At 37.0% G+C, this 12,563-nt stretch overlaps 1 protein-coding gene across 1 annotated transcript; it reads left to right on the top strand.

The window, feature by feature from the left end:
• The first annotated feature begins 1,490 nt into the window (after positions 1–1,490).
• LOC133617244 (uncharacterized) lies at positions 1,491–8,672 on the top strand. The gene is made up of 9 exons (XM_072914920.1): positions 1,491–1,547; positions 4,835–4,921; positions 6,729–6,869; positions 7,067–7,191; positions 7,374–7,510; positions 7,666–7,744; positions 7,843–7,942; positions 8,138–8,397; positions 8,505–8,672. The coding sequence occupies exons 1-9, from the start codon at positions 1,532–1,534 to the stop codon at positions 8,565–8,567; spliced, it is 1,008 nt and encodes a 335-aa protein (XP_072771021.1). The 5' UTR covers positions 1,491–1,531; the 3' UTR covers positions 8,568–8,672.
• Positions 8,673–12,563: the final 3,891 nt, after the last annotated feature.

Raw genomic sequence — 12,563 nt, forward strand, 5'->3', positions numbered from 1 at the left:
ATTCATTCAATGCATAGGATTTCAGCAGGATCTACCCCAGTCTGCTGACATGCAAGCAGAGTATTTTGTAAAAAGCTTTTATAATTGTAAAGGACAATGTTTTATCAACTGATTGCAATAATGTTAATTTGTTTTAACTATTAAATGAACCAAAAATATGACTTATTTTATCTTTGTGAAAATATTGGACACAGTGTGTTGTCAAGCTTATGAGATGCGATGCAAGTGTAAGCCACTGTGACACTATTCTTCTTTCTTTTTTTTCTTTTTTATAAATGTCTAATGATAGTGTCAATGAGGGATTTTTAATCACTGCTACGTTGAAATTGTAACTAATATTGATACTGTTGTTGATAATATTCATTTTTGTTTCACTACTTTTGGTTTGTTTTGTGTCGTGTTTGTGTCTCCTCTCAATTGCTCTGTTTATTGCTGTTCTGAGTGTTGCTGGGTCGGGTTTGGTTTTGGAATTGGATTGCATTGTTATGGTTAGGGATGTCCGATAATGGCTTTTTGCCAATATCCGATATTCCGATATTGTCCAACTTGTGACGACCGGGGCGCATGGTGATGCGGGGTTCGTTCTCTCAGAAATGCAGACGGGCGGCAGACACAGCGTGCAGGTAAGAAAGTATTTATTTAATAAATAAATTATACTGGAACAAAGAAAAGGGTGCTCATAGCACATAAGGCAAAAACTAAAAGAGCTAGCATGGGAGCTATAGGTAAAAAGGAGTCTAGCGTGGAAGCTAGCAGGTTCAGAGCAGGAAACAAAAGTCGTCATCTGTTGTATGAAAACAAACTAGGAAGCAAGACAGAATGACAGGGAAGGCAGGCTTAAATAATAATGTCAGTGATGACAAACAGGTGCGCGTCGGGAACACACGCGGCAGGTGAAAATAATAAGCAGCCATGGCAACAAACTCAGGTGTACAAAACAGGCACTCAAGGAGTCCAAAACTAACAAAAAACACAAGTACCTCGAAAACGTAAACGAAAATATGATCCGGGCAGCGGATCATAACACAACTCTTTAATTACCGATACCGATATCAACCGATACCGATATCAACCGATATATACAGTCGTGGAATTAACACATTATTATGCCTAATTTGGACAACCAGGTATGGTGAAGATAAGGTTCTTTAAAAAAAAAATAAAAAAAATAAGATAAATAAATTAAAAACATTTTCTTGAATGAAAAAGAAAGTAAAACAATATAAAAACAGTTACATAGAAACTAGTAATTAAGGGAAATGAGTAAAACTAACTGTTAAAGGTTACGGTAGTACTATTAGTGGACCAGCAGCACGCACAATCATGTGTGCTTACACAGTAAAATCCCCAGTGTTAAATATGCAGTGTTAACATGAATTACATCTATCAGTTATTACAACAACAGCTGGAGTAAAACGCCCCCCAGTGTTGGTGTTGATTTCCATCGTTAAACGAGACAGTGTTAGAGGTACTCTGATTAGCCACTCCTCGTGTCCACACCCTGAAGAATTTTCTGGACGCCATATTCTGGATGTTTAAGGACTGTGGTAAGTTGCTTCTCCTCTCTTACTAAATCAATTATTTGTCATTTGTAGCATCATGTCAGAATTTACTTTATATTGTTGCTCAATACGTAATTAAGTTATTTGTGTACGGTTTTGTATCTAATAAATATGGTATTCTAAAAGGGCTAATGTCACCCAGTGAATGTTAGCTTAAATGTTAGGCACCTCAGACTTCGATTTTGCGCGGGATGTGGGACAATTTTAAACATTATGTGAAATAGAATATTTGATATGTAAATTGTACATAATTATATACTGTATAAACCTGGAAAACTTATGTTTTACTCACTTATTCACACAATACCGGTTTTCACTGTAGTATAGTGATGTACATTGATCCCTGTACTTGAGTACTTCAAATGCCTAATGGAGTGCTTCAGTACTTATATCTTTTAATTATAATTTTTTTTTTTAATATATATATTTTTTAATGTATTTATTTTTCTAACTTTTAATACAAGGGTTTTTCGACCACGGAGCACAACATTAGAAGAGTCATTTTTCAGTTCAGTTCAGTTCAGTTCAGTTTCAGTTTATTTCGAACATGCATCACACAATTCCAGTTGTTTCATGACAGCATGTCCGAAAAGGAGTAGGAAGAAGCAGAGCTTATTTAATCATACCCCTTTTCATACCATAGCAATTTTATCCAATTTCCTTGTTCTCTGTAACAGAACAGTGAACAAATAAATAAGGAATAAATATTAAATACATAAATATTAAAAAATAAAATAAAATAAAATAAATATGTTCATCATAATTCTTGTTCTGTGTACTTTGTGAACACTTGTAGTTTGAACCGTCTCTTGAACTGAATCATATTGGTGCTTTGTTTGGATTTCTTTGGTTAATCTGTTCCATAATTTAATTCCACATACTGATATACTAAAGGTTTTAAGTGTTAAACGAGCATACAAATGTATTAAATTAGATTTTCCTCTAAGGTTATATTTCTCTTCTTTTTTTGAGAGGAATTGTTGTACATTCTTGGGTTGTAGTTTGCTTTATACATTATTTTAGCTGTTTGCAAATGCACCAAATAATTGATTTTCAATAATTGTGATTTAATAAATAAAGGCTTTGTATGTTCTCTACATCCAACATTATGTATTATTCTAATTTATCTTTTTTTTTTAACACGTTTGTTACATTTACAGGAAACATTTAAGCCCAAAAATAGATTATTTTTGCACCCAGTCCAAATAAGGCAGTACCTTTGTCATTCCGCGCCCACAACAGTGGAAGCTCAGTATGTTAGCCGCTTGGCTAACAGCCCTAACTAGCAGACGAGGCTCGCAGAGCTCTGGGCGGACAGGTGAGTTTACCGCCGCTGCCACGAAGCGAAAAGAGGAACTCGTATAAATACCACAGTGTTTCTATGTCTACTATCAGGTTAGTGTGCCGGGTAATTTTATCATTGTATAATCTTGTGACGATATGCTCCGTGTACAGGCTGGGAAAGGGAGAGTTTAAAGATGTAAGTACCGTATTTTCCGCACTATAAGGCGCACCTAAAAACCACAATTTTTCTCAAAAGCTGACAGTGCGCCTTATAACCCGGTGCGCTTTATTACGATTCATTTTCATAAAGTTTCGGTCTCGCAACTTCGGTAAACAGCCGCCATCTTTTTTCCCGGTAGAACAGGAAGCGCTTCTTCTTCTACGCAAGCAACCGCCAAGGAAAGCACCCGCCCCCATAGAACAGGAAGCGCTTCACCCGCCCCCGGAAGAAGAAGAAAAAACGCGCGGATATCACCGTACGTTTCATTTCCTGTTTACATCTGTAAAGACCACAAAATGGCTCCTACTACGCGACAAGGATCCGGTTCATAAAAAGACGCAATCTCTCCATCCGCACACGGATTACTACCGTATTTCACAGCAACTGATATTCCTGTGAACTGCACTGTGGAACGGGAGCACGTACGGTGAATATTCGCACCACAGGGAATGAGAAGTCATCCTTCACTGTGGTTCTAGCTTGCCATGCTAACTTCCACCCATCCAAAAGAGACCTTTCCAGCCGGCGTCATCATAAAAGCTAACTCGAAGGGATGGATGGATGAAGAAAAGATGAGCGAGTGGTTAAGGGAAGTTTACGCGAAGAGGCCGGGTGGCTTTTTTCACACAGCTCCGAAGGCGAACACACCTTCACTAAGACGGGCAGATAGCGCCGGTCGACATACGCCAACATCTGCCAGTGGATCGTAAATGCCTGGGCAGATAGTTTCGGTCACAACTGTGGTCCGAGCTTTCCGGAAGGCAGGATTCACAGAACTGCTGCACAACAACAGCGACACTGAATCCGATGACTTCGACGAGGCGGAGCCGGCCATTTTTGGATCCCACGCTTGCGCAACTTTTCAATTCGGACACCGAAGACGAAGAATTCGAAGGATTTACGAATGAAGAATAACTTCAGAAGGTGAGCGCTATGTTTATTTTGTGTGTTGTGACATTAACGTTCGAGCAACATTATGTTGCTATTTATTGCTCTACACCATTTTGAATTTTACTATGTTTGTGATTGCACATTTGCGTACATTTTGGGACAGAGTTGTAAGAACGCTGGTTTTCAATATATTATTAAAGTTTGACTGAACTATCTGACTGTTTTTTTGACATTCACTTTAGCGCAGCGTTTTTTTGACATTCACTTTAGCGCAGCGTAGGCGCGGCTTATAGTCCGGGGCGGCTTATTGGTGGACAAAATTATGAAATATGTAATTCATAGAAGGTGCGGCTAATAATCCGGTGCGCCTTATAGTGCGGAAAATACGGTATTGTAAGGACGCCACTCGCGCCGTTATCAACAGTGAATGAATGTAAGCTGTAAGCTGTATTCAACGCCAAAATAAATATATAATAATGAACGCACAGAAACCGGCTTTTACTCTGTCCTTCGTTACACACACAGACCAAACTTGAACCTCCCCTTGCTCTGTAAACTGCATGTAACAATTGGCTTCAAGTTTATATCAGAAACCAGAACATTTGTAACTATTAAATAAACTAACATAGGGCTCAGTCCGTTACAGTATAGATGCATATATATATATATGCATACATACATATAAGTATTTATAACTTACTTTCACAAATGCATTGCAGTTCTTAAAAATAATAATTTAAAAAAAGGCTGCTGTATCACATATACCCAGAACTGTGATACGTTGACTTCTTTTCCGGCATTCTGAATGAAATGTGCATGTGGATGGATCTTTATTATGTTGCTCTAATCCTGCTTATGTGTTATGTACTTTCTACAGTGAAAATGCTGGTAAAAGTGAGACTCGGTGATGTCCAAAAAGTTGTTAGAATAACGGAACCAAATTTGTCGGACTTTTTGAATGCAGGTAGGAATTTGATATTGTGAATGTGATGTTTGCACACAAGCTTTAACTGTGCTATGAGCAGAGTTTGTACACAGCCTTGAATGTCTGGAAATATAGTGTTTTCCAGGTTTCAAATCAGAATCATCTTTGTTGGCCATGTATAACACACAAGGAATTTGACTCCGATAAACTGCTTTCTCTGAAACAATGAACGAAAAAAAAAAAATATATATATATATATATAAATGTGCTGGAAAATGCTGGATTTACTCTATGATGGCCAGTGTCATAATTTAAAAATGTATAGTTTGATGTAATTGTGTTGCTCCCGGTGTAAGCATCAAATGTGTCTGGGTGGGGCAAGCCCAGTTATTTGTCATGCAGTATATATATAGATGTATATAGTCTATTTAAAGCTTTGGCTTCTTTAAAAAGTTTACATTTTATCTTGAAAGTGCTGGAAAATAGCTTGAATGTTGCTCCTAAAAAGCTGTATGTTAGTTAATAGCACTGTTTCAATTAAATTAAAATTCAGTTGAATTTAGTTATAGAAATCTGCTCTCACTTTATAACTAATGGTAAGCACAAAGTGTATATTATAACTCAAATGATAGGTTTTAATTCCAAATTTAGTGTCTGTAACTGGGTTTCCATTACAGATTTTTTGCAAAATAAAAACATTTCTAAATGGCGACAGTCGAATTGCGCATGAAATCTTATCTCGTAAGAATTCGGCATAGGAAGATGGACTCTCCAAAAATCCATATAACACTCTGTATTCTATGTTGTTATAACACAAAATGGCTTCGAACACTCACAAAATGCTACAAAAACCCATAAAATGACTTAAAAAACACACAGAATACTACAAAAACCCATAAAATGACTTAAAAAAACACAGAATACAACAAAACCCATAAAAGACTTAAAACACACATACAATACCCCCAAAACACACAAAATACTAAAAAAAACCACACAAAATGACTTAAAAAACACACAGAATACTACAAAAACCCATAAAAAGACTTCAAACACACATACAATACCCCAAAAACACACAAAATACTCAAAGAACATACAAAATGACTTAAAAAACACACGGAATACTACAAAAACGCATACAAAGACTTAAAACTCACATAAAATACCCCCAAAACACTACAAAAACACACAACATACTCACAAAACTCAGAAAATGACTTAAAACGCACATAAAATACCCCAAACAACAACATGACTTAAAAAACCCACAACATGACTTAAAAACACAATATACTCAGAAAATGACTTGAAACACATAAAATACCCCACACAACACTACAAAAACCCATGAAATGACTTAAAAAACACACAAAATACTCCAAAACACACAAAATTAAATAGTGAGTAACCCTGGTCTAGGCACTATTGAGCATAGGTGGCCAGAGCACAAAATCATGAGGTGTGTGTGTAAATATTTTTGCTTCTACATTGTTAATGGTGAGGTTACTAAACAATCACCTGTTAGCTTACCAGCGTGAAAATATGCAGATAAGATTACAGGTATCATAAATCATGTTTCATTTTATGTGTTTTTTGAATTGAGTGTGCAATTTCACATTTGTTGGCCCTTTTTTTTGGTAGCCCTATTTGAAATTATATATAGGAGTATCAAGTCATTAGGTTTTTCTAATGATCATTTTTCTTATATTTGTGTATACAGTATTTGTTTTGACTGGGCCTTTCAACTTTGGCTGTATGTTTTGCTTCAAAATAACTGATTTGAAACTCATTTTAAAAATATATCAAATGACCTGTCGGTTTCTGCTTTTTTTCTGTTTCCTAGCATTTTCCAAATTCTGTGTCCCAGCTATAACAGAAGGTGTCAAAGTTGTTGACAGTTCAGGGACTGAGATAGACGATGATGTTTTTGAGGAAATTGTGAAGGATCCATCCACTGGGGTACTAACCATCAAATACGAAACAGGTTTGTTACCGCTTTAAATTTGTAAGCTATATTAACATTTTTATTCCAATAGTGAGAAGAGGTAAATCTTTATTTATAATCAAGCTAAGTAACTTTTTTTTTCAAAGCAAACCGATATTCTCCATTAGATTAGGTGTGGGTTTATGAGCAAATTGTGTCCAACATGTCTTCTTTCTCCTTTATGCAATGGTGGTTAGAATCTGTCTCCATGGTAACCTCTCCAATGTCCCAATCATCCGTTTGTTCATCGGACTCAGACACAATCATCCTTGAAGACACTCCTACCAGAAAGCGTCAGAGGCCGGACTTTGAAGCTATGCAAGTAAGACTTCATACAGGCACTAACGCTCTCTATTGAACAAGGATTAAAATGGTTCGAACAATGATCTTAAATTGCATCGTATGAGGGCTATGTTTAAGTTATGTCCAGATTTTAACATTGTATTGTACTAAATATAGATTTCTTAAACTGTTTTATATTTTTGTTTGATATTTTTATTTCAGCTGGTGAAATCCATTCTTACCAAGAAATCGGGTGGAGAATATTTAATAAATGAATACAACCGAACTAAGTCCTTGACAGATGAGAGCAGAAGAAAATTGGTGAATATACTGGCAGCTGAGATGACGGAGAAGAATGGGTAAGTTGTTTATTGGTTTTGATTGGCGCATGTGTTCTTATTTAGGTTTCAGAGTAATTTTAAATCTAAATAATAAACATTTCACTACATCTTATAAAACGTGTGTATGACAAATAAACTTGAATGTGATTTTTTTTTTGTACATCTCCATCTAGACAGGTGAAGGAAATGTATGCACAAGGAATTGTGAACCTGTTCCCCAACCTCAAAGACCCATTTTTCAAGAATGGCTATGTGAGTTACACACTCTTAATTGTTGTTATAGTTTTTATTTTGAGTCGTCCCAGAGTATGTTGTGACTAATAGTGCCTATTTTTGCAATTTTCTCAAAGGAACATTTTTATGATAGCAACAGTGGTACTGGGTACTTGTCCTGGATAATTAAAACTATTCAGAGATGCAGTGCTAAAGAAAGGCGATCATCATTTGGAGGTAATCCTATATTATTCTTGAAAAATGTATTAAATAGAATAGTCATATGAGCACTTATTGGTTTTGTTGCATTTGTTGCAATGCTTTTCAGCTAGTAGCCAAACATTTTTTCATAAAAGTTGGGTCAAATCCAGCTGACAAAGTGTTTTGAACTGTATGTGATTGTCATGAGTAGTATGTCCCCATATTGTTTAGCTTTGGCGGAAGGACCATCTGATGAAGACAAGTCGGGAGGACCAACTGTTGGACGAGTTACCCAATTCATTCCAGAGATTGTCCTGTCTGAAGATGAGTGCAAGGAAGCGATGTCACTGATGAAACATTCGGCTGACGTGGACATGGTCATCAAAGAGATGAAGCTGACATTTGCTCATCGGCATAACATGGTCCTGGACCCACAGCAGTCAAGCAACATTCTATCTTATTTTCCTCGTTTTAAAGACATCAAAGGCTTGGTAATTATCTCATCAACATTTTCTGTATTAATGTTGTACAACTATTGCACATTTTAACTGTCGTTTACTGTGTAATTTTAAAATTGGTACCTAACTTCCCACTACAGGTTGAACAGGATTTTGTTCTATTGTTTGGAGAGGATGTATCGGGCAAGTTTCTGGAGAAGTAGCCAATCACATTCAAAAAGAAGATCATCCAACAATGCAGAAAGCTTCCCTCCATCACTGAGCTTGAGAAACTCCTGATGGCAGCTGACCCTCCTGAGGATGGGGCTGAAGTGAATGTTGACTTTGGTAAGATGTTTGTAAGGATACATTCATTTAAATGAGGAAGCATGTTCAAAATGCAGACTTACAACCATAATTAGAACAAAATTCCAAAGTCTTTGGCCTCACCAAGAAGATATTTTTTGAAAAAAAGGGCTTCTTCAGGTGTTTTTAAAGTGACATATTTTATTTATATATATATATATATATATATATATATATATAGTAATGAAAATGCCACTGACCTTGCAGTGTATTAAATTAAATTGTTGGTCCACATTTGAAGTAGGCTATCAAACTTGTTCTGTTTCAGGTTGGGACAATGACCTCTCATCGATTTTGCTGCTCTTACACTTGATCCCACCGACTGCTCTAGGTCGGAAGAGGCCAGGAAAAGTTTCTGCATCCCGGGATGAGAAGCATCTTGTGGTCTTCAAGAAGGTTTGTATTGTTCTCTAATAAAGGATTTTTAGTTTACAATAATTTATGTAATCATTTCTACAATATAACCACAACCATGTTGATTTGTTTTTATTCTTCTCTCCATAGACTGGAACAAGCATCCAAGAACATCTTGACAACATTACTACCAGCACTCAACCCTATCTCCTGGCTGTTGGAGTTCATAATTCTCGACAAGAATGCCATACCTTGCAGGTCACACTCCTCTCTTGGTGCTTTTGATGAACTGTTTAAAGCACACTTTGTGTTTGCAACATCATACCACACCATGCTCCACAACATGTACACGATCATCCAGACTACTTTGTACAACATTGATGTTGGGAAGGTCAAAGAGAGTCCTTGTGTTGCTGAAATTAGGACAAGGTTGCTTCTGTAGTGTTTGACTTTTGTCTTCCACCATTAAGTGTTTTGTTTGTCAGGCTGAGTTCCCGAGTTCAAACATGCTTGTTCGACATTTACGTTTAGTTCACGGTTACCTGCCTGGAAAAAATATTAACCTTAAATGCGTTCAAACTGGATGTGGTGGTGTGTTTGGTACTTTCTCTGGTTTTAGGAAGCATTTGAAAACAAAACACTCAGTGTACTGAACTACAGATTGGCACCTATGTTCACTTAAACAGGACAGAAGAGACAGTGTCAGTTAATGTAGATGAGTCAGCCACAACATCTGAACAGTCGAGACAAGCTAATAGGAGCAGTCTTGATATGTGTACCACTGCTGTTGCACAATTTAAGGTAGCTGGATTAAGTCAGTCTACTATGAATGGTTTTGTCTCATCCATGGAGGAAGTGTACAGAGTACCGCTGTGACTTTCATTGTCTGTTCAGATGTGGCATTTGACATGCCTGTGTTTTGTAAGATAAAAAATATTATTGTCAAAGCTGATGATGTATTGCTCTGTGGGAAACTGATGGAAACTGTGTTTTGAGGAGCATTACCATGCCTATAAGGTCAGGTTGCATCCAGACAAAGTTGTTAAGGTTTTGGACATAAAGAAACTGCCTTACTCCAAACCAATTGATGTTCAAATGGCATATGGAACATCATGTTCCACATTGTATGTTGTCCCATATTGCCATTTCATGCAGACCTAAGGTCACCCTTTCTGTATTCTCTCCCTAAAGTTGATTGTTCTGCCTGACAAAGAAATAAAGGTAATTAAACGTATGATATTGTATTACTGTGTTTTGCACTCACTCTTGCTATTTACAAGACAAAGTTGTTGAGACTTAATTTGACACTGCACAAGAGTAAATCAAGTAGAACGAGCACCTTTTTTTTTTTTCAGAAATAGTGAGGTTTTATAAACACTGCAATGTTAAAGCATTTTTACTATTTACTAAATATTTTTTTCTTCACTGCAAGGGAGTGAATAATCAACATATTATGAAACCTTATCAGAGTTATTTGAACACCAAAGCAGTGTTAATGAGCAAATACATTTAACTTGGTGTACATTTATCACCACAGAAGAGTAATTTATCAACACTACTCAAGAGTAATATTTACACTAATCAGAGTTAAAAAAATAAGTTGAACAACACTCTACAGTGTAACAATTTTTGACTCTATTTAGTGTTCATTTAACACTATGGAAAGAGTAAATTTAACACCAGACAACACTCTACAGTGTTACAATTTTTGACTCTATGTAGTGTTCATTTAACTCTATAAATGTAACACTATGGAAAGAGTAAATTTAACACCAGACAACACTCTACAGTGTTACAATTTTCAACTCTATTTAGTGTTCATTTAACTCTATAAATTTAACACTATGGAAAGAGTAAATTTAACACCAGCTCAGGTTAGGACCATATAGACTCGGGAATAGTGTTAAATTTAACTCTTTAAGTGTTGATTTGACACAATGGAATTTACTGTGTACGGACTGTATCCCTTGCAGACTGTATTGATATATATATATATAATGTAGGAACCAGAATATTAATAACAGAAAGAAACAACCCTTTTGTGTGAATGAGTGTCAATTTTTTGGGTTGGTGCACTAATTGTAAATGTATCTTGTTTTTTTTGTTGATTTAATTAAAAACAACAAAAACCGATACCGATAATAAAAAAAACGATACCGATAATTTCCGATATTACATTTTAACGCATTTATCGGCCGATAATATCAGCAGGCCGATATTATCGGACATCTCTAGTTATGGTATTGCTGTGTATTGTTTTGTTGGATTGATTAATTTAAAAAAAGAAAAAATTAAATAAATAAAAGAAAAAGAAAATCGATTTTTTTGAAAATGAGAATCGATTCTGAATCGCACAACGGGAGAATCGCGATTCGTATTTGAATCGATTTTTTCCCAAACCCCAAGTAGTCACACTGTCATGTTATGAAATGTTAATTCATTTTTTGTACATGAATTACTATAAAACAACTATATATTCAGCTTGTCCATCAATAGCAAAACCATTGTGTGAGCAGTTGTGTTGTTTTGTCTCTGCACTTACACATTTTAATTGTATAAAAGTGCCATCCTGTTCTTGGCATAAGATTTCATCTTTGACACCTACCGTATTTTCCGCACTATAAGGCGCACCTAAAAACCACAATTTTTCTCAAAAGCTGACAGTGCGCCTTATAACCCGGTGCGCTTTATTACGATTCATTTTCATAAAGTTTCGGTCTCGCAACTTCGGTAAACAGCCGCCATCTTTTTTCCCGGTAGAACAGGAAGCGCTTCTTCTTCTACGCAAGCAACCGCCAAGGAAAGCACCCGCCCCCATAGAACAGGAAGCGCTTCACCCGCCCCCGGAAGAAGAAGAAAAAACGCGCGGATATCACCGTACGTTTCATTTCCTGTTTACATCTGTAAAGACCACAAAATGGCTCCTACTACGCGACAAGGATCCGGTTCATAAAAAGACGCAATCTCTCCATCCGCACACGGATTACTACCGTATTTCACAGCAACTGATATTCCTGTGAACCGCACTGTGGAACGGGAGCACGTACGGTGAATATTCGCACCACAGGGAATGAGAAGTCATCCTTCACTGTGGTTCTAGCTTGCCATGCTAACTTCCACCCATGGTGATATTCAAAAGGAAGACCTTGCCAAAAGAGACCTTTCCAGCCGGCGTCATCATAAAAGCTAACTCGAAGGGATGGATGGATGAAGAAAAGATGAGCGAGTGGTTAAGGGAAGTTTACGCGAAGAGGCCGGGTGGCTTTTTTCACACAGCTCCGAAGGCGAACACACCTTCACTAAGACGGGCAGATAGCGCCGGTCGACATACGCCAACATCTGCCAGTGGATCGTAAATGCCTGGGCAGATAGTTTCGGTCACAACTGTGGTCCGAGCTTTCCGGAAGGCAGGATTCACAGAACTGCTGCACAACAACAGCGACACTGAATCCGATGACTTCGACGAGGCGGAGCCGGCCATTTTTGGATCCCACGCTTGC

This window comes from Nerophis lumbriciformis, linkage group LG16 (assembly GCF_033978685.3).
Source record: "Nerophis lumbriciformis linkage group LG16, RoL_Nlum_v2.1, whole genome shotgun sequence".
NCBI classification, from domain to species: Eukaryota; Metazoa; Chordata; class Actinopteri; order Syngnathiformes; family Syngnathidae; genus Nerophis; species Nerophis lumbriciformis.